Source organism: Theropithecus gelada, chromosome 3 (assembly GCF_003255815.1).
Source record: "Theropithecus gelada isolate Dixy chromosome 3, Tgel_1.0, whole genome shotgun sequence".
NCBI lineage: Eukaryota > Metazoa > Chordata > Mammalia > Primates > Cercopithecidae > Theropithecus > Theropithecus gelada.
Genome location: NC_037670.1, coordinates 132,421,305 through 132,447,781, shown reverse-complemented (window position 1 = coordinate 132,447,781; position 26,477 = coordinate 132,421,305). Strand labels below are relative to the sequence as shown.

The 26,477-nt window shown below is 39.3% G+C and overlaps 1 protein-coding gene across 1 annotated transcript in view; it reads left to right on the top strand.

Moving 5' to 3' along the window:
- The window catches only part of LAMB4 (laminin subunit beta 4), a 108,116-nt gene that overhangs the window by 63,283 nt on the left and 18,356 nt on the right, over positions 1-26,477 (top strand). Inside the window, exons 22-29 of the mRNA XM_025379850.1 lie at positions 1,729-1,953; positions 2,720-2,940; positions 7,580-7,676; positions 9,525-9,900; positions 13,303-13,463; positions 16,032-16,237; positions 17,462-17,668; positions 21,696-21,840. Of these exons, the coding sequence (XP_025235635.1) occupies positions 1,729-1,953; positions 2,720-2,940; positions 7,580-7,676; positions 9,525-9,900; positions 13,303-13,463; positions 16,032-16,237; positions 17,462-17,668; positions 21,696-21,840 (1,638 nt within the window). The remainder of the gene's footprint in view (positions 1-1,728; positions 1,954-2,719; positions 2,941-7,579; positions 7,677-9,524; positions 9,901-13,302; positions 13,464-16,031; positions 16,238-17,461; positions 17,669-21,695; positions 21,841-26,477) is intronic.

The following is a 26,477-nucleotide window of genomic DNA, read 5'->3' as shown; positions in this document are numbered from 1 at the left end:
CTTTATCCCACACTATAATCTGTAAAATGATCATCTATTCATGACTTATCTATCTTGGACAGATGTGTGGTACAGAAATGGTAAGAAGACACAATGTGATAAATTGCTACTTTATTGAACAAAGAATTTGAATGATTCACAAATCAGTGACAATTAAAACTCATTGGCCACTGAGCTATAATTGTTTGCAAATAATGTTCTAGAAAATTAATTGACCAAATGAGACCAAATCAATTAATTTATTTAAAATAAAATTATCACATGTTAAGTAAGATATAAATGTGATAAAGTAGCATATATACTATATATAACAAGCAACTAAACAATAAATGGAATTAGTCAAATGCTTCTTTGCATAATGTCAAATATTCAATTTGATATTTCATAGACATTACTAATTTTTTCAGATATCGTGAAACAATATTTGGGCGTTCTACAGACATCACATAAGTCTTAATTCAAAACATGCATCTCTTGCACAATTAAAAATGTTAAAGACTTTAAGAGGGCTAGGCACAGTGGCTCACACCTGTAATCCCAGTACTTTGGAAGGCTGGGAAGTGGGTGAGGGAGGATTACTTGAGGCCAGGAATTCAAGACCAGCCTGGGCCACAAAGCAAGACCCTGTCTCCACAAAGAAATTTTAAAAATTAGCTAGACATGATGGATTGCATCTGTAGTCCTAGATACTGGGGAGACTGAGGCAAGAGGATCGCTTGAGCCCAGGAGTTCATGGTTACAGTGAGCTCTGATTATGCCACTACACTCCAGGCTGGGGCCTGTGCAACAGAGCAAGACCCTCTCTCTAAATTGAAAAAATAAAGAGGTATTTAAACACGAGTGTGAATGTTTACTACAAACAAGAAGATAACTTATGAAGTCTATTTGATTTAATGATATGTAGAACATATGGCAATATTAATGATAATTACTATCATGATAATAAATTACATGCCTGATTTTCCCCTCATTTGTTACATCTAAGGTCAACAGTTAATTCTCACCTCTTCCCTTGCAGCCTCTTTTCCATGCACAGTTTGGTGTGTTTGGTCAGTTTTTAAGAACTGAGACCACGTTTGGGCTAAATGAACATTTCCAAGTGGGATGAACCAAAACGTGGAGAGTGGAGCCACAGTTTGGGCACCTAAAAAGCTGCAGTCATCTCAAGGTTGCAAGGGTAAAGAGTGTTGGAGAGAAAAGTGGTTCCTCCAGACTGCTTAATAGAAACATCCTCAAGGGCTCATATGTCATGAAAACTGCTCTTGCTCATCTTCACTTCTAGAAGTGACGGCTATTGCTGTTTGGGACTTTCCCTTCAGGCCTGCTTTATTTTCACCTTAGTTCACCTCTAGGATCACCTGAGAGTGGGTTGCCCCAGGAGAACAGAGGCTGAGATTAGTCTTGGGTCCTGGGGCATGCTAGTGTGATGCTGATTATATAAGGATCTAGAAATCCTGAGCCCACAGCTCCATGGTATTTGAAGAAAGCCTGGAATCCATTCTCCACCAAACACTTTTGAGTGCCAAATAATTATTTTGTTCTCTAAATGAATAATAATGAAAATGAAGGTTTTGTTTCACTTAGAACACTTTTCCTTATTCACCCTGAATGTGGGATTTCTCATTATTTCTTGAGGAGCCCAATAATTTTCTATTTAGGACATCGATCTCCTCCTCTCTCCCAACACTGACACCTCACCCCATTCCTTTTCCTCCCCCTGTCTTTCAGGTACTCAGTGTGGAGAATGCTCTACTGGTTTCTATGGAAATCCAAGAATTTCAGGAGCACCTTGCCAACCATGTCCCTGCAACAACAACATAGATGTAACCGATCCAGAGTCCTGCAGCCGGGTAACAGGGGAGTGCCTTCGATGTTTGCACAACACTCAGGGTGCAAACTGCCAGCTCTGCAAACCAGGTCACTATGGATCAGCCCTCAATCAGACCTGCAGAAGTAAGTCTGCAAAACTCCCGGGGCGAAATGTATCAGCTGAGTGACAGCTTGTAAGTGTGTTGTCAACTCTCCCATGCTCATTTCAGTTAGGCCAGTCCCAGCAGGCAAAAGCAGCACCCACCAGGTGACAGGGCTGTTGTACTGAACTCATCAACAGAAATTAGTGCAATGCAATCACTGGTATTCTCAGATGCAGCCACAATGTTCTCACTGGTGTTACTAGTTTGCCTTTTGTGTCTGTTGCCTGAAATACCTGTCCTCGTGGATTCAAAGCGTTGTTTCTCAGAGTTTAGTCCGCAGTTGACCAGTGCCAGAGCAGTGGGGAGGTGAGGTGTATTAACATGCAAATTCCTAGGCTGTACTTCAGACCCACTGAGTCAGAATCTCTGGGAGTGAAGCCCAGGAATCTGCATTGTAACAAACTCATCAAGTGACTGTAATGTATAAGTGAACCATTGTTTTCAAGTCATTTAAATAAATGGGACTTTGGTGAGTGGCATGAGGGAAAAATAAGATTTTTAGGCATCCTAACTGTGAGCTCTTGGCACAAGTTCCACCACATGAACTTGCCATTTGGGGAGATCGGAAACCATTAAATGGGTTCAACCTGCTTAGATTCTTCGGTAAATTCTTTACTATTATAAGGTGTTTGTTCTTTGAGCCCCTTGGAGAAATGGTACATCCAGGTCTAAATGCTCTTTGTATGGTTTGCTAAATGCCAAATTTATCATTGAATTTACCTCTGATGATGGTTTTATCATCCCAGGATGCTCCTGCCATGCTTCTGGCGTGAGTCCCGTGGAGTGTCCCCCTGGTGGGGGAGCTTGCCTCTGTGACCCTGTCACTGGTGCATGCCCTTGTCTGCCGAATGTCACAGGCCTGGCCTGTGATCGTTGTGCTGATGGATACTGGAATCTGGTCCCTGGCAGAGGATGTCAGTCATGTGACTGTGACCCTAGGACCTCTCAAAGTAGCCACTGTGACCAGGCAAGATACTTTAAAACTTACTAGTGCACTCAGAGTAAGGACTGATAGTGAGACATGGTTTCTAAATGTGTAAAGAAAGTTTCTTTTATGTACTGTTGTTAATTAGTGCATTTAAACAGGATTGGCCTTACAAGGGATGGAGTCAGCCTCTATCAAGGAATGAAAACCAAAAAAAGAGAATGAGCATCTCAAAGCTCAGTTTCGCCTACTTCAGTTTTCTCTCTGTGACTGAGGAAGTCAGAATTCATACACAATGGAACACAGACATCAACCTCACCTTTTACTATTTCATACGTGTAATCATAGGGAAGATCTAAGAAATAATCAGAAGAGATTATTAATCAGAATGAAAATAAACAGATACCTTCAAAACCCACAAGTCCATTTAAAAAACTGAGCTGTTGTTTCCTATTGCTCACCACTGGCTTTACATATGGGTAAAATAAGAAGTCTTCTTGACTTCTAGACTGGCATCATGTAGGCATGTGTACCAGGAGCAAATCTTCAATGTTGCATATACAACTAATACTACATAGATAGATGCATGTGTGATTTTTCAGTCAATAAACCAGTGAGCACAGAATTTTTAATAAGGGTAACATCACTTGTGGGAAAAAAACTATTTGTTAATAACATGCCTAGTTTTTTTGGCAGTTGTTTTGGTTTTTGTCTTTTGGCTTAATCTATTCTTTGAAATAATTTTCACATTAATAGAGTTTGGGGGGAAAAGGGTAAAAACAATGACAAGAAATGTTAGAAAAAGCCAAATTCACAATATAGGGATCAGGATTTAATTGGAATGAAAATGCAAATTTAAGTAACTGGAGTCTTTTCAATTAGTAAGCATGGCTCAGCTCCTATTTCAGCTCCACTATTTAACCTATTATTCAAAGGTCAAATCTTTGAAGGTAGTTCTTATATGTAGAATGTGTTTTTCCTTCTCTTCTTTTCCTTTCTCTCCAATCCTCATCCACCAACCCACATAAATACCATACTTTTTTTTTTTTTTTTTTTTTTTTGAGACAAGAGTCTTGCTCTGTCACCCAGGCCTGAGTGCAGTGGCATGATCTTGGCTCACTGCAACCTCCGCCTCCTGGGTTCAAGCAATTCTCCTGCCTCAGCCTCCTGAGTAGCTGGGATTACAGGCCCCCGCCACCATGCCCTGCTAATTTTTGTATTCTTAGTAGAGACAGAGTTTCACCATGTTGGCCAGACTGGTCTCAAACTCCTGATCTCAAGTGATCTGCCCACCTCGGCCCCCCAGAGTGTTGGGATTACAGGCATGAGCCACGACGCCCAGCCCCCACAATATACCTTGTTAAAAATAAGCTTTTTGTTTCAGGATACATTTGTGAAGTTGTAAAGATAGAACAGAGAAAATAAACCCCATACCCAGTTTCTTCTATTATTAACAACTTATATTAATTTAATAACATTTGTCACTATTAATGAATCAATATTGATACATTATTGCTAACAAATTTAGTCAGATTTCCTTAATTTTTAGCTAATGTCCTTTTCCTGTTCCAGGAGTCCATTCAGAACACATTATATTTAGTCATCTTATTTCCTTAGGCTCCTGTTGGCTGCGATAGTTTCTCAGGCCTTCCTTATTTTGTAGAATGTTGCTCAATTCAAATTTATCTGGTATTCTTCTCATGATTAGACTGGGTTTATAGGTTCTGAAAACACCAGAGAGGTCAAGTGCCACTCTCATCACATCCTATTAAGGGTACATATTATTAACATGACTTATCACTGTTAATGTGAATTTTGGTCACCTGATTGAAGCAGTGTTTGTCAGGTTGTTATATCATCAAGTTACTCTTTTTCCTCCTTTTTCTACTGTGCTCCATGGAAGGAAGTCACTATGTACAACCTACTTAAGGAGTAGGGAGCTATGCTCTCCCTCCTCAAAGACAGAGTATCTCCACGAATCATTGGAATTCTTCTGCACAGGAGATTTGTCTGTTGTCTTACTTTTATTCATTTGTTCGACCGTTTATTTATATCAGCATGGACTCATGAATATTTACACTTTTGGGGATAGTCCAACACTACTTTATTTTGTGGTTCAAATTGTTCCAGCTTTGGTCACTGGAAGATCTCTCAGTGGCTCCTGTGTCCCTTTGACATAGGCCAATACTGTAGAGTTTTAAAAAGCACTTCTTACTTTCTGACACTGCAAAATGTTCCAGGCTCATCTTATGTATTCTCTGCCCCAGTCCTAGAATCAGCTATTTATCTAAGGAACACTGATTCCTTTACTAGAGAGTAGTGTTAGAAACCAAGATCTGGACACTGGACGGCCATGCCTGTTTTATAAGCTCCCCTCCGTTCCCCATGCCTGCAGCCACTAACCATAGAATAAAGTGGTAGATCTCCACGTGACCACCTGGCTTCCCAATTCTTGAGGGACTCCTAGTGCTCAAGACAACGCTATATGGCAAGTTTCTTAGACCTTTTGGGAAGCATATTTGTAGCAGCATTCAATAAAGACCACAGTTCCAAGGTAGCCTATGAAGCTGAAAGATAGATGGTTTTGGTTTAACCAGGAAGCCCCTCATGACAAGGGTCCTTTGGGTTATTTGGTGCATAGGGATCCCTTGGGGGAACACTGGTCTCTGCAATCAAGAAACATGTTCACTGGAGTGCAGGGAAGACATGTGGACATTTAGATTCCCAGCTGTTTAAACAACTACTGATAGATGTCTCTATGTTAGCCAAGAGGTGGCTCCTGGTACATTCCTACAGAGAGATCCAAATGTGCCATCCATTATTTTCATCAACACTTTAGATGGAGTTGGAGAAACATGCTTCTCAAATTTGCAGATATTACAAAGCCGTAAGCTAATATGATAAAGACAGAACAAGATATCCCAGTAGGCTGTCATGCAGGCTGGAAACAAGGAGATGAAATGTTAACAGGGTAAAAGTAAAGTTTTGCAACTGGGTTTTTTAAATCCCTTGCATAAATACAGGGTGGGAGTAAGAACTTGGCACCAGCTCTTGTGAGAAAAATCTGAGGATTTTCATTGCGTGCAGGCTTCCAGTGAGCAAGCAGAGTGGTAGGGTTGCCAAAGAAGCGACGCCTGGACAGGCTGGAGTAGGGGGGTGCTGCGCCCAGGTTGAGGACAGTTACCGTCGCATTATCTGCTCTACTGGCCTGATGGTGCCAGGAGCATTATTGTCATTTCTGAGCACCATATTTTAAACATTATATTGACAGACTAGTATGTGCCCAAAGGGAGACAACCAAGATAATGGACAGAACTATGCTATTCTGTGACAAAGGCTAGAGAGACTTAGGGGTGATCGACCTGAAGAAAAGAAGCCAAGGTAGGTTGGAATGGCCATCTCTAGTTGAGAGAAGGACTGTAAGGGGGAAGAGGCAATTGCAAACTGTTTTGTGCAATTTTGTAAGGACACAGAACAATGGGAACAAGTTAAAAGGAGGCAGATTCTACTTTGGTATAAGAAAGCACTGCCCAATAATCAGGGGCAATCAGCAGTACAACAGGCCTCAGGGCAACAAGCACCACATAACTCCTTATATTTGAGCAGAAGCTGGCAGGAACTCCAAAGATATTGAAACTTGGCAGATCCAGGCCAGGCATGGTGGCCCACACCTGTAATCCCACTTTGGGAGGCTGAGGCAGGGGCATCACTTGAGGTCGGGAGTTCGAGACCAGCCTGGCCAACATGGTGAAACCTCGTCTGTACTAAAAATATAAAAGATTGCTGGGCATGGTGGTGCATGCCTGTGGTCCCAGCTACTCGGGAGGTTGAGGTGGAAGTAATTGCTTGAACCTGGGAGGCAGAGGTTGCAATGAGCCGAGATCGTGCCACTGCCTTCCAGCCTGGGGAACAGAGTGAGATTCAGTCTCAAAAAAAAAAAGAAAGAAAGAAAAAGAAACGTGGCAGATTCAGTCACTCTATGAATCCAGCCATTTATTCACGGGAAACTTATGGAGTTGTTGTTTAAGCAGCTAATTTAGGCCTACAACAATAGTGATTTGCTTTTGTATTTTCTCCTGTTAATTTTCCAACCTCCTCAGTTTTCAGAAAAGCTGGTCTAGAGTTCAGCTGGGAGGGTAAAGAAAAGTTCAGCCCTCTCTGAAAAACACAGTTAAGTAACTCTCATTAAATCATTAAGCGTGAAGTACAAAAAAAAAAAAAGATGTTTTCTTGAGCAAAACGCTAATCCAGTTGGTAAAAACTACATCATACATTCCATAATGAAAACATTACTTGACACATTAACTGATGAATGGTAGACCAGGTCTTTGGCCTCACTCACTTACGGAGGAACTCCCATAACAGTTGAGGAAAAGAATCTGGCCCATTTCTCATTATGTGTTTTGTGTTCATTTATATCTGTGTATGTTTCCCAGTTTGGGCCACCTGTCCCTGAACATCTGGACGCAGGCGATATATTCAGGAGCTTTAGGCCAAAGCACATTAACTCCTGATCCTTGGTATTGTCGGGGGTGGCTGCTGGCCATGGGAATCATCCTTCCTCCGCCTTTGCACAGCTGTATGTTCTAAATCACCAGAGGGGAAAATGTTTCCTGTTAAAATGCATTATTTTTTTAGACCATAAAGCTTGTCAATTCCTCACCCATGACTGTTCTCACAGCTTACAGGCCAGTGTCCATGTAAATTAGGCTACGGCGGGAAACGTTGCAGTGAGTGCCAGGAAAATTATTATGGTGATCCACCTGGGAGATGCATTCGTAAGTACTGGGAATTCTGAAAACTCATTAATGCAGTCAGCCTGGCCCTACCATGGACATGCTATGAATCAACTGAATTTTAAATTTTTTTTTTGGTTGCTTTTAATAAGGTGGACTTAGAAAATTCACAAAGTTTAATTCTACATTTTGAAAATAATCTTCCTGTAGCCCTGCAAAAAGATTATTTTCCTCCAATGTTAAAAATTTAGCCTATATTAAAATTCGTCGCCTGTCTTAAAATTCCTCAAACTCATTACAAATGGAACAGTCAGCTTCCGAAAGAAGAAAATCCAAAGAAATGTCAGGTATCATGGGCTTATCACCCTGGTCAGTGATACATAGCCACACATGGCAACTCTTTCCTCCTCTCCATTCCTTTATAAATGTGCCCTTGTGGCTAAAAAACATTGCTCATTCCCTTGCCCCATTCAAATGCACATTCTGAATGATTTTCTCTGGGCCCCGCTTATTCAGTTCTAAGTGGAATTGCTGGGTTAAAACCCAGGGAGAAACTTTGGCTCTTGGAAAATCTATCTTAAAGCCTCTTTCCCTGTGTCCCTCTACTGTTTTGATAATCTTATTTCATAAAAATGCTTTCATCTTTTATAGAGAAGCAGTAGAGGAAACTGCAAATAATCAAGTCAGGCCACAAACCCCACTAAAGCGCTTGGGGAAGAGTGGCTAACAAGGGGGAATGGCCTCCGGGTGATGAAGTGGCATGACACCGTCCCCTAAGTGGTACCTGCTAAGCCTCTGCACCAAGGCCAATGTGCTGGACAGATGTTATCTAGCTGAAGAGCCTAGTGTGTTAACTAGTTTTTATTTGTAATTGTTATCATTTTTACTCAAACTAACTAATGCTTTTTTTTGTTGTTGTTGTTGTTGTTTTTGAGACAGGGTCTCACTCTGTTGCCTGTGCTGGAGTGTAGTGGCATGATCACAGCTCACTGCAGCTTTAACCTCCCTGGGCTCAAGTGATCCTCCCACCTCAGCCTCCAGAGTAGCTGGGAATACATGTGTATGCCACCACACCTGTCTAATTTTTGTATTTTTTGTAGAGATAGGGTTTCACCATGTTGCTCATGCTGGTCTGGAACTCCTGGGCTCAAAAATCCACCCACCTTAGCCTCCCAAAGTGCTGGGATTATAGGTATGAGCCACCACACCCAGCCTCAAATGCATTTTTAAATTACTTATTCCTTGCAGTTAGTCCAACAACATAAGCTAGTGATTCCCTAATCTTTTGGAGATTGCAGTAAGATCAGTAGATCTCCCTATCCTCTATCTTCAGGCTTGGTCAGAAACCTACTCAAATAAAGTACTGTGTGGAATCAGTTTTTTTTTTTTTAATTAAGACGAAATGAATTTAATTTCCTCTCCTTTTTGGCAAATGAAATTGTTTTCCTTATGTAATGGAAGACAGCATGGTCAGCACACCCAAGCTGGGCTTTACTCAGAAGAAGTGTGACCGTGGGACTTCTTAGAGAGTCTTGATACACCACCCTCCGAGGCTGTAGCAGCAGAGTTACTACCATGTGTCCATCATTAAATCACACTTCTTACTCAAATAGATGAGGATCCCACTTGTAGACGCTTGCACTCACAAAATAAAAACATCTGATATTTGCCAAATTGAAATAGTAAACCGATTTGTTAGTGGAATATAGAGAGCCATGCTGTCTTATAATGGCTATTGCACAGATCTCTGAAATTATATTGGCTTTAAATATTCATCTTAGAAGTGTGAGTTGGGAAGATTCTCAGGAGAGAAGAAAAGACCTGATTCTTGAGCTAGTCATCAACAAAAGACCCAGTGACATTCTCTGCTCCTTCTCTTTTCCTTTTTAGCATGTGATTGCAACAGGGCGGGTACCCAGAAGCCCATCTGTGATCCAGACACAGGCATGTGCCGCTGCCGGGAGGGTGTCAGCGGCCAGAGATGTGATCGCTGTGCCCAGGGTCACAGCCAGGAATTCCCTACTTGTCTTCAATGTCACTTGTGCTTTGATCAATGGGATCACACCATTTCTTCCCTCTCCAAAGCGGTGCAAGGGTTAATGAGACTGGCTGCTAACATGGAAGATAAAAGAGAGGCCCTGCCTGTCTGTAAGGCAGACTTCAAAGGCCTCAGAGAGAACGTGTCTGAAATAGAAAGGATTTTGAAACATCCTGTTTTCCCATCTGGGAAATTCTTAAAAGTCAAGGATTATCATGACTCTGTTAGGTAAGATTTATGCTCAAGTAACAGACAGCCAAACTCCTGATTTGCCTTAACTCCCGCCAAGCTTTAACATCCTCAACCTTCAATTTAGAAATGTACCTATGTTGACTTTAGGGGACTGATAGTTGTTCAGTTAATAACCAGGCTGGGCCGGGCCCCGTAGCTCATGCTTGTAATCCCACCACTTTGGGAGGCTGAGGCGGGTGGATCACTTGAGGTCAGGAGTTCTAGACCAGCCTGGCCAACATGAAGAAACCTTCTACTAAAAATACAAATATTAGCCAGGCGGGTGGCAGGCACCTGTAATCCCAGCTACTCAGGAGGCTGAGGCAGGAGAATCGCTTGAACCCTGGAGGCGAAGGTTGCAGTGACCCAAGATTGCACCATTGCACTCCAGTCTGGGCAACAAGAGTGAAACTCTGTCTCAAAAACAAAAACAAAAACAAACAAACAAAACAGCTGGTAATCATGTTTGTCTACTTTTTTCTCACCTAGTTAGGATTATATATGATTTTTCCAGATGCCGTTGATTGTAACAAAAAGACAGTCATTAATGGGGAAGCCCAAACTCAGTAAAGCTGAAAGATATAAAATTGGAAGTATGGTAGTTATGGTGGTTTCAAAAACAACATATATTTGTTTCAATGATACACCTAGTGAAAATTTACCAAATCTTCCCAAGCTCTTCAGTTGTTTAGATGCCTATACACTAATATGAAGTCTTATACCAAGTATTTTCATTTTTCGAAAAGGCAAGCTTATTTTTATTACATATTACTGAATCTTTTTAAAAAATTTAACCATTTGTTGAGATTATGTTGATAGTTTTGGGCCACGGCTCAGCAAACTGCAGCCCACAGGTGGAATCTTACACAGCCTTTGTTTATGTAAATAAAGTTTCCTTGGAGCACAGCCACACCCATTTATTTACCCCTCCTCTGTGACTGCACTCTCCAGAATGGCAGAGTTGAGTAGTTATGACAGAGATGCTATGCTTCCTAAGGCAAAGTTTGCCAACCTGTTATGGGCAAAACCAGGATGAATTGGGTATAGTTTCTACCCCCATAGAAGCACATAGTCTGCTAAGAAACCCCAAAAATGTGCCTATCTAGCAAAATATCCTTCCTCCCCAAGAAAAGTTCCTGGATTAAGGAATAGTTGAAGCTGCAGAGGCTTATGTCATATATAACACAAGTGTAAATATAAGGTCACTCATTACCTATAGGGAAATATCCCAGATATATATGATAATTGCTTAAAAGGTGCACAAGGAAGAAGGTATTACTAGGTAGTTCAGGGAAAGGGTCACCACATCATAAATGCAACGACAGGGCCCAGGGAGGCCACATGGCCAAGGTCAAGCTGGCAGGTGACAACAGGCACATCTATACCTCTCTAAAGACTTCTGGGCTGGGCACAGTGGCTCTCGCCTGTAATCCCAGCACTTTGGGAGGCTGCGGCAGTAGGATCACTTGAGGCCAGGAGTTCAAGACCAGCCTGGGCTACATAGCAAAAGGATCACGTGAGCCCAGGAGTTCAAGGCTGCAGTGAACTATGATTGTGCCACTGCACTCCAGTCTGGGTGACAGAATGACACCCTGTCTCTAAAAACAAAGAAGGAATAAAACTTCTTCTGCATTGCAGGATCTGGACCCCTATGTTAACAGATTTCCTCAATTTTCTAGAGATGTCAGATATCCCTATTTTTACTGAACTATCCCCACTTCAAAATGTATACAGCTAATCCAATAGCACTTGTAAGAAGCCCTACTGTATAGCCCAAAGAAAACTTGTCTGAGAATGAGCTTTGGCCCATGGACCACTGGCATGTGGTTAGACACCATTAGGAAAATGTCAGACAAAGTAGCACAAAGAAAGCAGAATGAGCCAATCCACCGTGGACATTCTGGACAGACTGCAAGAGCCACAGGCAGAGCCAGAGAGAAAGAGCGAGAAAGAGGAGTGCCCAGCCCAGGTCTGGAGTGAGGAGAAAGCGGGGGCTGCTGAGCTTCTTCAGCCAGCAGCCCAGAGGCCTGTTCCCTTCTAGCCCACCTGCCAAACTCCTGCTTCGCTTTCACAGCCACACAAACATCACCTCCTCCCTGAAGTCTTTCCTGACTTCCTCACAGAGAGGCCTGTGTTTCCTTCTCCATCTTCTCACCTCTTTGTGCTCCTTTGCCATTTTCTTGCTGGGGGGCACCCTGGACAGGGCCTGCCCTATCATGTGCTTGTCTTCTCCAGGCCTGGTGTAGTTCTATTTAAAAAAAAATGTTGCTGGATAAAGTACAAGTGGAAGGGGAACAAGAGGACAAAGAACCCCGGGTGTCATGAGCATAAATTCAGAAGTCAAACCACCTGGTTTAAATCCACTTACTAGATGTGTGGCTTTGGGCAAGCTACTAAACTCCTCCAAGCTTCAATTTCTTCATCAAAAAAGGGAGAGAAAGTCTGGATTTCATAGGATTCTTGTGAGAATTACTCAAGATCCATCACTTAGCATAGTGTCCGGCATAGGTAAGTGCTTAAGGAGTCCCAATTAGAGTAATTGTCATTATTTTTGTTGTTATTATTGTTAGCCTGAAGAATTGCAGTTGTGACAATTGGAGCTTGAAGGAAGAGTCTATAGATTAGAGGGGAGAGTTACAGCAGAAAACGGAAGGAAGCATTGCAGTTGTGCCAAGATAAATTAGTCCCATACATTCATTTTATAACTTCCCCCAACTGTACACTTCAAGATTTGTGCACAGTTTCTCCATCATGAGGAATGTGTTCATTATCCCCTCGAAGCAACTGTAGGTGCTAAACCCAGCAAATTGAAGCAGGACAAAGGTGTACCCCATCAAAGAAGAAGGTGATGGGAAAAAAACCCAGGGGAACACTCACCAGCAAGAAAACCTCCCTGTCACTAATGGAAAGTAAGAGTTGAGACCCTGAACAGAAGTTGCACTAAAAACAACCTTGCTGAATGCAGATTGATTCTAAATGAAGAGCTGATTTTACCCCAGGCTAAGTAAACGGTTCTGTTTTATCATATGTTGAAAGCCAGATGTAGACCAGCTCCCTTAGATTGATTTAATTGAAGCATGTCTGAACGCATGTTTTCAAACCCAAAACGAAGGAAGACAGCATAAACAGTCAAAATGGAATGGTTTGAGAGCCTTTATTCTACTATTCCTTGTATGCTGTCCATATTTTAAATGAATGTTGCGATAGTCCAGGAAGGCGAATTAAGATGAAAGAGATGAGACATAAACACGATTATAAACCTTCAAATGAAAAACTTGAGTAGAAGGAATCCCTTCTAATCAAGAATACCTAACAGTAAGGGCAATTTTGGTGGCATTTTTTCACCAATATATCAAATGTAATACAAGCTTAACTATTTACCCTCATTTTCTCTGATAGAAAACAAATCATGCAGCTAAATGAACAATTGAAAGCAGTGTATGAATTTCAAGATCTGAAACATACAATAGAAAGAGCAAAGAATGAAGCAGACCTCTTACTTGAAGATCTTCAGAAAGAAATTGATTTGCAATTCAGTGTCCTTAATGCAAGCATCGTGGGTAAGGGAAAAATGCATTTTTGACTGTGTCTACACAATGTTTGATGAAATCCATAGTGCATTCCATTAGTGAGTCATCCTGTGCTTACCACCATAGTGCCTGAGCACTTCAGAACATGCAAACACAACCATTAAAGGTATTATTTGTTCATGGATATTTCAACTTTTTAAACATCACAGAGCCTGGATAGCATTCACTCAAAAATAACAAGTAAACAATGTCTGATATTAAACAAATGCTAACACCCAAAGTAATCTAGTGCCAAACCCATGTAAGGGGTCTTGAGTAATCAACAACTTAGAAAATCTAATATGGCCATAAACAAATGAGAGAGACATGTTTATATGCCTTTCTTGGTATAGGCCACTCCATTTTCAGTAACCATAAATGCAAAGGAATATGAGGCAAAACAAAACAAAACAAAACTTAATCCACAACATTTCTCATAGAGCTTTGTAAGGGTGGGAGTCATGCAACATAGTACAAGCCCTTAACTCATATTGCATAGTTCTTAAAACTGAATGTGAGCTATACCTAAGCCAAGATAATCTGCAGGAGAAATGGAACTCTAAAGCAAAACTTTGATTAGCTCATCTCCTATTCAAGATGATACCCCTGTTATATTTGGAAATGGACAACCTGTTACTACTGAGAGAAGCATCCCTGAGTTTATTCACACCTAAGACATCCAACTGAGAGGCAAATATACATGAATCCATGTCAGGAAAAAACTTTGACTGCTTTCATTATCCTATGTATATACTCCTGTGTTGTATCTGATTTTGACCTAGAAGAGAAAAAAAATAGAAGGCAGTTAGGAACACCTAATTTCCCTAAAGGAATGCCTAAATTTAGTGAAATAAATTCTAGCAAAGATGTATTGATGCTGTTTGATAAATGCCATGTAATGAGTAGGGAATCTATTCTGATTCCTAATCTAGAAGACAGTTCCCACTAAAAGAACTCAAAATCCATCAGCGATCACCTGACGCCAGGTAAAATAAAGTGAAACTGCCCCCATGCTAATCCTCTCAAACTTGCAGTCCAACAGCAGTTACTGGGCTTTTTTCCAATGCCTGACATTGCGCAGTAGAAACAGGCAGATCATTACAGCAAGTCCCTACCTTTGAGTTATTTCTATCTAATGGGGGCAGGGGACAAGAATATAAGCCACCCCAAACAGCATTAAGACTGTTAGGCCATCTTAAAGCTGCTTCAAAAACAGAGTAGCAAAAACGAAATTCTTCCTGGGTTCATTAGTAAAGCCTTCAGGGAATAGTTGGCAATTGAATTATCTCCACAGGTAGGAGAAAATCTTCCATAAAAATGAAAGAATAAACGAATTCTGAGTAATAGGAACTTTTTTTTCATGATAAGTGAAAAACTTGATATATTAAGGGTATGGTCTTATAAGAACCAGAAAAGTTTGAAAGATAAGGTATGGTTGTCTCCTGCCTGGATTATGGTTCTACAGGGAGTAAAGATCAGATCAGGACCATGGGCCTCTGGTTCCTAAAATATGGAGTTATAGTTTAAACCCCTAATATACTATAATTTACAATAAAATATATCATACACACCTTATTACTTTCACAAATTTGCATTAATAATGCAAACATAGGAAATGTAGAGAAGTGCTTAAGAACACAGGCTCTAAAGTCAAATACCCTGGATTGACATCCTGGTTTCATCTCTTACTATCAATGAGAACTTAGGCAAATAACTTTCCTCAATAGAGCCTCAGTTTCCTTATTTGTAAAATGAAGATGATCATACTAATGTGCATTTCACACTGTTTTGTGAAGATTGAAGAAGAAAATTGATGGGAAGTATAGTACAGGCACCTACAAAGCACCCAGCTAACTGTTGTTAGCTATTGTTATCAGCCTCAACATCAGGGTTCAGGAAACCGCAGCATCAGGGCGAATCCTGCCCACAGCCTGTCTTTGTAAATACTACTTCAGTAGAACACAACCTCACCTGTTTATTTACATATTGCCTGTAGCTGCTTTCACTCTACAATGGCAGAGGTGAGTAGTCGGAACAGAAATGCTTTGGCCAGCAAAGCCTAAAACATTAATTATTTGGCCTTTGGAGAAAAAGTTTGTCAACTCCTGCTCTATAGGGTTAAGTAAATTTAGTTGGTTTATTATATTTGAGTGTATATAGGTATTCATAGTGAAGACCTTATATTTGTGGAAATATTTACAGAAAATATTCATATTATCTCAATTCTCACAAATTATTATCACCAATTTACAGAGGAAGAAACGAAATATAAGAGATGAACTGATTTGCTCAAGGGTATGCCCAGGCAGTAAAGGGTGAAGGCAGGACTCACACCACATCTGTGGACTTAAATCTCAATGCCGTGTATCTATTCTATCCATATCTATTATACTATAGCTAATCCTTCCCCCATCAAATGCAAATTCAAGGAAGACGCTGAAATTTTATAGTGATAGTTGAGACCAAGACAGTAGCCAAATTATAGAATGATTATCTTAATAACTGATATGTAATTTCATTTGTTTTCACAAAACTTACCTTCAATTTGCATTGACATAGACTCCTCAGAAAACATCAAGATATATTATCACATATCATCATCTGCTGAAAAGAAAATTAATGAAACTAGTTCTACCATTAATACCTCTGCAAATACCAGGACTGACTTTCTTACCATCTTAAATACATTAACCTCCAAAGGAAACTTGTCATTGGAAAAATTAAAGCAGATTAAGATACCAGATATCCAAATATTGAATGAAAAGGTAAATATTCATGATGGTAAGGTCAAAGCATTTGTGGTTTTTACTTGATATATGAACCTCTTCAATGATATTTCCCTAGCTTACATTCTAAATTTCTTTTCATTATATATTATAAATATATAATTATATGTATGTATATAAAATATATATTTTATTATATACTGTAAAAAGCCTTATTTAACTCAAGAATTGATCAAAGAGTAAAGATTATGGCTTGATTTGATTATTTGATATTATTTACTATTTCTAAAACAGTACAGGCTATGAACATTTGCTCCTCTTGCTTCATTATAAGAAAAAGGCTAATTCTCTCAAAAGAATAAAAAGTGCAGGCTGGGCATGGTGGCTCATGCCTGTAATCCCAGCACTTTGGGAGGCCGAGGCAGGCAGATTACTTAAGGCCAGGAGTTCGAGACCAGCCTGGCCAATATGGTGAAACCCCCTCTCTACAAAAAACACAAAAATTAGCCGGGGGTAGTGGTGTGCACCTGTAATCTCAGCTGCTCAGGAGGTTGAGGCAGGAGAATCGCTTGAACCTGGCAGGTGGAGGTTGCAGTGAGCGGAGATGGTGCCTTTGTACTCCAGCCTGGGTGAGAGAGCAAGACTCTGTCTCAACAAATAAATAAATATTTTTTAAAAAGTGAAACTCACGTGTAATTCCTAAAAGTTTGACTATTTTCTCAGAAAACTATAAATATAAAGGATGACAGACTGACACAATACTGATAAGTAATTTAGATGTTTAGTTACCTAGGAAATGTTTAATGTTTAATAGGTTACCCCCATGTACCAAGGATGAACAACTATTGAAGAAATATATGAATAAAGCAATACCTTCACTCAATGAGCCTGGATGGCATTACAGCTCTGACGGCCAGGCATGGTGGCTCATGCCTGTATTCTCAGCACTCTGGGAAACTGAGGCGGGCAGATCATCTGAGGTCAGGAGTTTGAGACCAGCCTGACCAAACTGGTGAAACCCCGTCTCTAATAAAAATACAAAAAATTAGCCAGGCGTGGTAGTGGGCACCTGTAATCCCAGCTACTTGGGAGGCTGAGGCAGGAGAATCTCTTGAACCCAGGAGATGAACGTTGCAGTGAGCCAAGGTCACACTATTGCACTCCAGTCTAGGCAACAAGAGCGAAACTCCGTCTCAAAACAAACAAAGAAAAAAAAGCTCTGACAACAAGTTGCTATTTAATGTAAATCATTTCTCTTGCAAGGTGTGTGGAGATCCAGGAAATGTGCCATGTGTTGTGCCCTTGCCCTGTGGCGGTGCTGTCTGCATGGGCCAGGAAGGGCACAGGAAGTGTGGGGGTGCCGGCTGTCATGGCTCCCTGACCCTCTCAACGAATGCCCTCCAAAAAGCCCAGGAAGCAAAATCTGTTATTCGTAATTTAGACAAACAGGTTCGTGGGTTGAAGAATCAGGTAAATACCTTCCCTTGCTTTATTTGTAAAGTTATAGCAATAAAGAAGCAGACTGCTTGAAATTTATAAAACTGCCATATAACTTCCAAGTGAGAAGATAGATTCTAGATAGTTGGTGTTCTTTTGCCTAGAAATATGGGATAAAATTGTAGATGATGTGAATGTAGATTTAGAAATAGAGATGAATATTGATATTTTCCGATTATATATATGTATACAGTTGACCCTTGAACAACATGGGGATTAGGGACACCAGGCTTCCACTCCACAACTGAAAATTTATGTATAACTTTTGACTACCCCAAAATTTAACTGCTAATAGCCCACTGTTGACTGGAAACCTTACCCATAACTTAAATAGTCAATAATATATATTTATGTATGTATTATATACCATAATGTAACCATAAAGTAAGCTAGAGAAAAGAGAATATTATCAGAAAAATCATAAGGAAGAGAAAATATACTTACTATTCATTGAGAGGAAATAGATCATCATTAAGGTCTTCATCATCATCTTCACATTGAGTAGGCTGAGGAGGAGGAAGAAGAGGGGTTTGTCTTGCTGTCTCAGAGATGGTTTGAGGTGGAGGGAGTGGAAGGGGAGGCAGAAGAGGTAGGCACACTCAATGTAAGTTTTATTGAAAATAATTTGTACATAAGTGGGGGTGTGCAGTTCCAACCTGTGTCATTCGAAGGTCAAGTATGTATGTGTGTGTGTATAAAGAGAGAGAAAGAATTCAAGGTACATTATCATAGGTCATAGACTGGTGTGGACATGTTTGTTTACAGCAAAAACTACATAGAAATGTCAGGACTCCAAGCCTTAAAAATTTGAAAACAGGCCAGGAGTATAGGTCACGCCTATAATCCTAGCACTTTGGGAGGCCAAGGCAGGAGGATTCCTTGAGCCCAGGGGTTCAAGACCTGCCTGGGAAACATAGGGAGACCCCATCTCTATTTTATAAAATAATAATAATTATAATAATAAAAAGAAGTATTTAAAGAATTAAATTTTTAAAAGGGTTGAAAACTATAGATCTCTCAAAGAATAATTTTTCATAAATTCATAAATATATAAGGGTATATATGAAATCCTACTAAATATACACATTGTAATGTTAGAATTTAATGTTAGAAAATAGCTTAATAGGAATTAAACTGTGCCTTGAACTCATTCCCCTGTTGATAGACTGAGAAAGTTGTTTTAACATTTAAGTACCTTATAATTAAATCTATAATAATTTGAAATGATTTCATTTACTTTTCTGGTCATATTTATAAATGAGCATCATTTTTAATTACCTAGTTTTCTTTAGACTTTTTTGTGAGAATGCATTTTATTCTCTGGTTTGAAAACAAGGTAGTGGTGTGCTCCCCAATCTGTTTCTTTTCTGACAATATGCAAAGAGCCTCTGACAAAGAAGAAAAAGCTTTTAAAGAGCTGAAATTTTTACACTATATGTTAAATATTGTATCAGTAAGCATTCTTGTTTGCAAGCAAAAAAAAAGGCCACTCCTGGCCAGGCGCAGTGGCTCACGCCTGTAATCCCAGCACTTTGGGAGGCTGACGCAGGTGGATCACCTGAGGTCAGGAGTTCGAGACCATCCTGGTCAACATGGTGAAACCCTATCTGTACAAAAAATACAAAAAAAAAGAAAAAAGAAAAAAAATTAGCCGGGTGTGGTGGTGCATGCCTGTAATCCCAGCTACTCGTGAGGCTGAGGCAGGAGAATTACTGGGACCTGGGAGGCAGAGGTTACAGTGAGCCGAGATCATGCCATTGCACTCCAGCCTGCGCCGACAACAGTAAGACCCTGTCTAAAACAAAAACAAAAACAAAAAAACCTGACTCCTGAACAAAAAGGAAACATATGTAAGGACATCTGGGTCTCAAAATCGAGTAAAGGATAGAGGTCCAAGCTTGGGAATGGGGTGAGAACCACAGCCAAGATATATATATATATATATATATACACACACACATACATACACACACACACACACACACCCCCTATATCCTTGAGCAAGCATCTGATTAGCCAATCTAGAACATATCCCTACATAAATATTGAAACTTTACTTACATAGTCACAATTCTGTATTGCCACATCATTTTCTATTCACACGTGGTTCTTCATTGCTTTAACAAATATCCACCTACTATGTGCCAGGCATCCACCTACAAGTTGAGAATACAGCAGCAAACATAGCAATGTAAATCCTGGTCTTATGTCCCAGTGCTTAAAACACTCCTTAATTGTTTAATGTAATTTTAAACTATTATATTGCTAATTCTCAAAAAAATAGAAATCTCACCCTCATTTAAAGGAGTCTTGATTGCCACTTGATCATATCATTAAGTCAATAATATGTTAAGCTATCAGTGTTAAAAAATTATCCTTGAAATCCATATTAGCAGAATCTAGTTTAATCAGCACATAAATGGAGAATTGGAAAGCAATGAGAGGGGATGTCATGTTGATAAAATTGTGTGCTATTTTCCTCTTGATTAGAAGGAGGGAGTGCCAGAAGAGATTGTGAGAGAATTCTCAGGAGTCAGTTGTGACAGAAGATGGATTGCAGAGGGATGTTTTAAGAGTGAAGTAATTTCATGATCTCTTTCTTTCTGAATATGGTATCAACTAATCTACGCCGAGATTTCCTCTGTATCACTTGGTGCTTTGCTAGTGCCTAGGGTATTTTATTTCTGGAATTCTCATTTTACTGCAATCCATTCTTACTGCTATCCATTTTAAAGCTAAGAAAGTTCTAGAGAATTAAGTATCAACTCTGAAAAAAAGATACACATTTTTAATCATGTAAATACTTTTTTGTTTTATCATTTGCCAATGACTATAATTTAAATCTTTTTCTTAAAAATCTGTTTGGCTCAAATTAAGCAGGCTCCTTTTGTGGGGAAATAAAGGGAATATTTTTCTTTTCTTTTCTTTTCTTTTCTTTTCTTTTCTTTTTTTTTCTGAGACAAGAATCTCACTTTGTCTGGCCCAGGCTGGAGTGCAGTGGCACGATCTCGGCTCACTGCAACCTCTGCCTCCTGGATTCAAGCGATTCTCCTGCCTCAGCCTCCTCAGTAGCTGGGATTACAGGCATGCGCCACCATGCCTGGCTAATTTTGGTAATTTTAGTAGAGATGGGGTTTCACCATGTTGGCCAGGCTGGCCTCGAACTCCTGACCTCAAGTGATCTGTCTGCCTTGGCCTCCCAAAGTGCTGGGGATTACAGGTGTGAGCCACCGTGCCCAGTGGATTTTTTTTTTTTCATAATTATGTTTGATCCTAATTAGCCCTACTTCTGTCACAATTAATTTATTCAATAAAGCTCAGCTTGTTGGCAATATTGTCCTGTTGCTTCTGGGTTTTTTGTCTCTCTCTAATTTGTTGGAATCCCTAGAAAAAGTCCATGACCTTTCTCAGATCACACAGTTGAGAATTTGCACTTCTAGTTTGCTAGCCTATTATTCCTATCATTCCTCTACCAAGAGTACAAAGTGTCTGGAATTTATCTTTGTAGCCCACTCTCAGTTCAAGCTCATTTATTAAGAGGAGGAATGCTTTTTTGTTAGTTTTCAAAGAAAGTACATTACTTGAATTTGAGGAATGTTTAGAAGAGTAACATTTTAACTTACATAAAAGAAAATGCTCTCAACCTATTAAACATGATGACCACTGCAGGTAAGTAGTCCTATGTAATTTCTGTGAAAGTTGGTATTAAAGAATGCTAAAGCCCCATTAAAACAAAATTTGTGTTTTAGACTTATATTAGAAAAATTCATTAGCACTAGGTCAATAATGTTCTAAAAGATAAATGAATGATATTAAGAAAACATAATAATGAGAAGAGATAATAATCACCTTGTAAAAGATTCCTTGCAAATGCATCTATGGTTTATCTAGACTTTTATTTAGTTTTTAGTGACAGTTTTATTTGGTCCAGCTAAATAATTAAACATCAAAGAACATGCCTTTGTTGAGTATTTTCTTCACTGTGTTTTTCTCATTCCAGATCAAAAATATAAGTAAACTGGCAGAAGTCTCCAAAAACAATGCCTTACAGCTAAGGGAAAAACTGGGAAATACAAGAAACCAAAATGACTCTGAAGAAGAAAAACTCAATCTTTTCATCAAAAAAGTGAAAAACTTTTTGTTAGGTAATTTAAAAAAATATATTAGGACTAGTTTTTGTTTTTTTCCCTTTTTTAATATATAGTCAAACATCATAGCCAGTTCCTAATTACATTAATTGGAAATGACAAGCCTAAATCGGAAAAATGATATACGCTTTGGTTTTTAATTCCTTAATGAGAATAATCTCAAAATACCAACTCTGTGCCAAAACATTACAGCTTTCTGTAAAAGATAAATGTGGTAACAAATGGTAGAATTTAGTTCAAATTCCAAACACATGAACTTTGTGTTTAAAGTTATTTTATGTTTTTTTTTAAAGGAAAGTTCAACATGACAATTCTATCAGATTCCCTAACATCAGGATTCGGTAATTTTCTTTGCTGACAGAAATGATATGAGATCAAGATATGCTGAATTTTAATTAGATATCAAATATCATAGTGAGTTGGCATCTAAAAATTTGATTATTAGCTATTATTGACTATTTTCCAAGTCTTCTTTTGTTGGTTCTCTGTGGCTGACCAAAAGTAGCTGATTTATTGTACATTATGCCTTACTTTGGGAGAGGCTCATTTTAAACTCCAGAGAATTAGTAAAGATTAAAAAATCAAGTACTGAAGCTGGAAATTGACCTGAAACCTTACTCTCTCTCTCTACACACACACATACACACACACACACACACACACACACACACACACAGATATATATGATTAATCTGAAGAGGCTTTATTTTCCATAACCATTTTCCAAATTCAATAATTTAACATTTTATACATGAATTGGCAATTGCAGCATCCATTAAAATCTCTTTAATCACTTCATTATTCTACTTAATAGGTGTGAGAGACCCCTATGGCCAAGATTTTTTGTTTTTTGATTTTTCCTATCTCAATATTTCTAGAAATTGTATTGGCAGTTTCTAGCTGTTATTTTCAAGATAAACAAAAATTAGGCGGAAATTACCTTTGACAAAAATAGTAAAAACAAATGGGGTAGAATCCGTCTACTGGACATTTTTTTTATTCAAAAGCAAACTTTCAATGATTTAGCTGGATGAATCAGTATTGACTGGACTCAGGTCTAGGATTAGGCTGGACTGAAAAGGCACCAAAACAAACATCAAAATCAAAGTTGCTAAACTAATCGCATGAACTGGTGGAACAGGGTCTACATGACCTCCTTTCTGCCTAGTTTGCTGGGTCATAGAGCCTGTCCTCTTATTACTCTTCATTGCTACTGAATACATTTCTAATAAATATTTTACTTTAATTAACTTGAGGAATTGAAAGAAATCTATGTCCAGATTATTAAAACTAAAGGCATAAAGAACTATTATTACAACTAGGCATAGAGAAAAATCTTTTTTCATACAAGAAACTTCTTACTGCTCAGTGTCCCTAGAGCTGGTGACCAGGAAGCTTTCATGCCTTGCAGTGCCCTCTACCCACCCCTTGCTTCTCTTCTTTGCCTGGCTATAAAGCCTCAATAAAATTATCATTACATTACATGATTACCATACTATTCAGCTCTTCTTTGACCACCTCAATATTTTTCTTGAAATCTGAATGCCTTATTAACAAAGAGATGTATCATTTCTCCTGAAAGTTCTATATATAAAAATTTGAATCTATAATCTCATAATAAATACGAATAACTATTTGATAAATGAATAAGTGATTGAAGTAAATTCACTTTTCATTCGAACTTTTTTTTTTAACCTTTAAGTTCAGGGGTATATATGCAGGTTTGTAAACTCAAGTCACAAGGGTTTGTTGTACAGATTATTTCATCATCCAGGTATTAAGCTTAGTACTCATTAGTTATTTCTCCAGATCCTCTCCTTCCTCTCCACCTTCTAAAAGGTCCCAGTGTGTGTTGTTCCCCTCTATGTGTCCATGTGTTCTCATCATTTAGCTCCCATTTATAAGTGAGAACATGCGGTATTTGGTTTTCTGCTCCTGTGTTAGTTTGCTAAGGATAATGGCCTCCAGCTCTATCCATGTTCTGACAAAGTACACGATCTCATTCTTTTTTACGTCTGCATAGTATCCACGGTGTATATGTACCACATTTTCTTTATCCAGTCTATCATTAATGGGCATATAGATTGATTCCATGTCTTTGCTCCTGTGAATAATGCTGCAATGAACATGCATGTGAGTGTGTCTTTATGATAGAATGATGTCTAATCCTTTGGGTATATACCCGGTAATGAGATTCCTTGGTCGGCTTGTAATTCTTTTTTTAGGTCTTTGAGGAATCGCCACACTGTTTTCCACAATGATTGAACTAATTTACACCCCCACCAACAGTGTATAAGCGTTTCTTTCTCTCTGCAATCTCATCAGCATCTGTTATTTTTTGACTTTTTAATAATCACCATTCAGACTGGTGTGAGGTGGTACCTCATTGTGGTTTTGATTTGCGTTTCTCTAATGATCAGTGATGTTGAGCTTTTTTTAATATACTTGTTGGCCCCATGCATGTCTTCTTTTGAAAAGTATCTGTTTATGTCCTTTGCCCACTTTTTAAGGGGGTTGTTTTTTTCTTGTAGATTTAAGTTCCTTATAGATGCTGTATATTAGACCTTTTTCAGATGCATAGTTCGCAAAAATTTTCACCCATTCTGTAGGTTGTGTTTACTCTGTTGACAGTTTCTTTTGCTGTGCAGAAGCTCTTTAATTAGATTCCATTTCTCAGGTTTTGCTTTTGTTGTAGTCGTTTTTGGCGTCTTTATCATGAAATCTTTGCCCATGCCTGTGTCCTGAATAATATTGTCTAGGTTGCCTTCCAAGGTTTTTTATAGTTTTGGGTTTTACCTTTAAGTCTTTAATCCATCTTGAGTTAATTTTCATATAAGATGTAAGGAGGAGGTCCAGTTTCAGTGTTCTGCATATGGCTAGCCAGTTATCCCACACCATTTATTGAAGAGGGAGTCTTTTTCCCATTTCTTGGTTTTGTTGACTTTGTCAAAGATCAGATAGTTCTAAGTGTGTGGTCTTATTTCCGGACTCTCTTTTCAGTTCCACTGGTCTATATGTCTGTTTTCTTGTACCAGCACCATGCTGTTTTGGTTACTGTAGCCCTGTATTATAGCTTGAAGTCAGACAGCATGATGCCTCTAGCTATGTTCATTTTGCTTAGGATTGCCTTGGCTAGTCAGGCTCTTTTTTTGTTCCATATGAACTTTAAAATATATTTTCTAGTTCTGTGAAGAATGTCATTGGTAGTTTGATAAGAATAACCTTGAATCTGCACATTGTTTGGGCAGTATAGCCATTTTAATGATGTTGATTCTTCCCACCTATGAGCATGGAATCTTTTTCCATTTGTTTGAGTCACCTGTGGATTCTCTGAGCAGTGTTTTGTAGTTCTCCCTGTAGAGATCTTTCACCTCCCTGGTTAGCTGTATTCTTAGGTATTTTACTCTTTTTGTGGCAGCTGTGAATGAGATTGCCTTCCTGGTTTGGCTCTTGGCTTGACTGTTGTTGATGTATCAGAATGCTAGTGATTTTTCTGCATTGATTTTGTATCCTGAGACCTCACTGAAGTTATCAGCTTAAGGAGCTTTTGGGCCAAGGCTACAGGGTTTTCTAGATATGAGATCATGCTATCTGCAAACAGGGATAGTTTGACTTCCTCTCTTCCTATTTGGGTATGCTTTATTCGTTCTTTTGCCTGATTGCTCTGGCCAGGACTTCCAACACTATGTTGAACAGGAGTGGTGAGAGAGGGCATCCTTGTCTTGTGCTGGTTTTCAGGGAGAATGCTTCAGCTTTTGCCCATTCAGTATGATGTACTAGAACTTTTTAAATTAAAAAGCTGCTGTTTCTGGCTGGGCATGGTGCCTCACACCTGTAATCCCAGCACTTTGGGAGGCCGAGGCAGGTGGATCACCTGAGGTCAGGAGTTTGAGACCAGCTTGGCCAACATGGCAAAATGCTGTCTCTACTAAAAATATAAAAATCAGCTGGATGTGGTGGTGCATGCCTGTGATCCCAGCTACTCGGGAGGCTGAGACTGGAGAATCGCTTGAACCCGGGAGGCGGAGGTTGCATTGAGCCGAGATCATGCCACTGCACTCCAGCCTGGGCGATACAGCAAGATATCATCTCAAAAAAAGAAAAAAAAAGAAAAAGAAAAAGTATGTTTCTTTAAAGGGCCAACTCCCTGATTTTATTTAAAATGTCATTTTACTTTACTCACAAAAAAATTCTTGTCACATTGCTTCAAAAATATTACAGAAAGTAAAATATTTCATTTATGTTAAGAAAAATAGCTAAAGCAAAATGACTATAAGCAGAATATATACTCATGTCATGTTACTCAAATGCTGAAAATCATTTTTGGCTCCCACTGTTCTCTGAATAAAGTCTAAGTTCCTCAGCCTCTGACACAGGGACTTGTGCCATCTGCTCCCAGCCCTTCTAAGCACACTACTCTCCTGCCAAGAGTGATCCATGCACTGTTTCTTGTACCACCATGAGCTTTAGCTCCTGTAATTCTCTCAGTTTAGAATATCTCTTACCCCTCCCCACATCCCACAGTCTCCACAAGTTTAACCTGCTGTCCTCCCAGGTGCAGTTTCAATGCACCCGAAGTCCTTCCTGGATTATTTTCCCCTTTCTCTGAACCCCATAGCGTTTTGCCTTATATT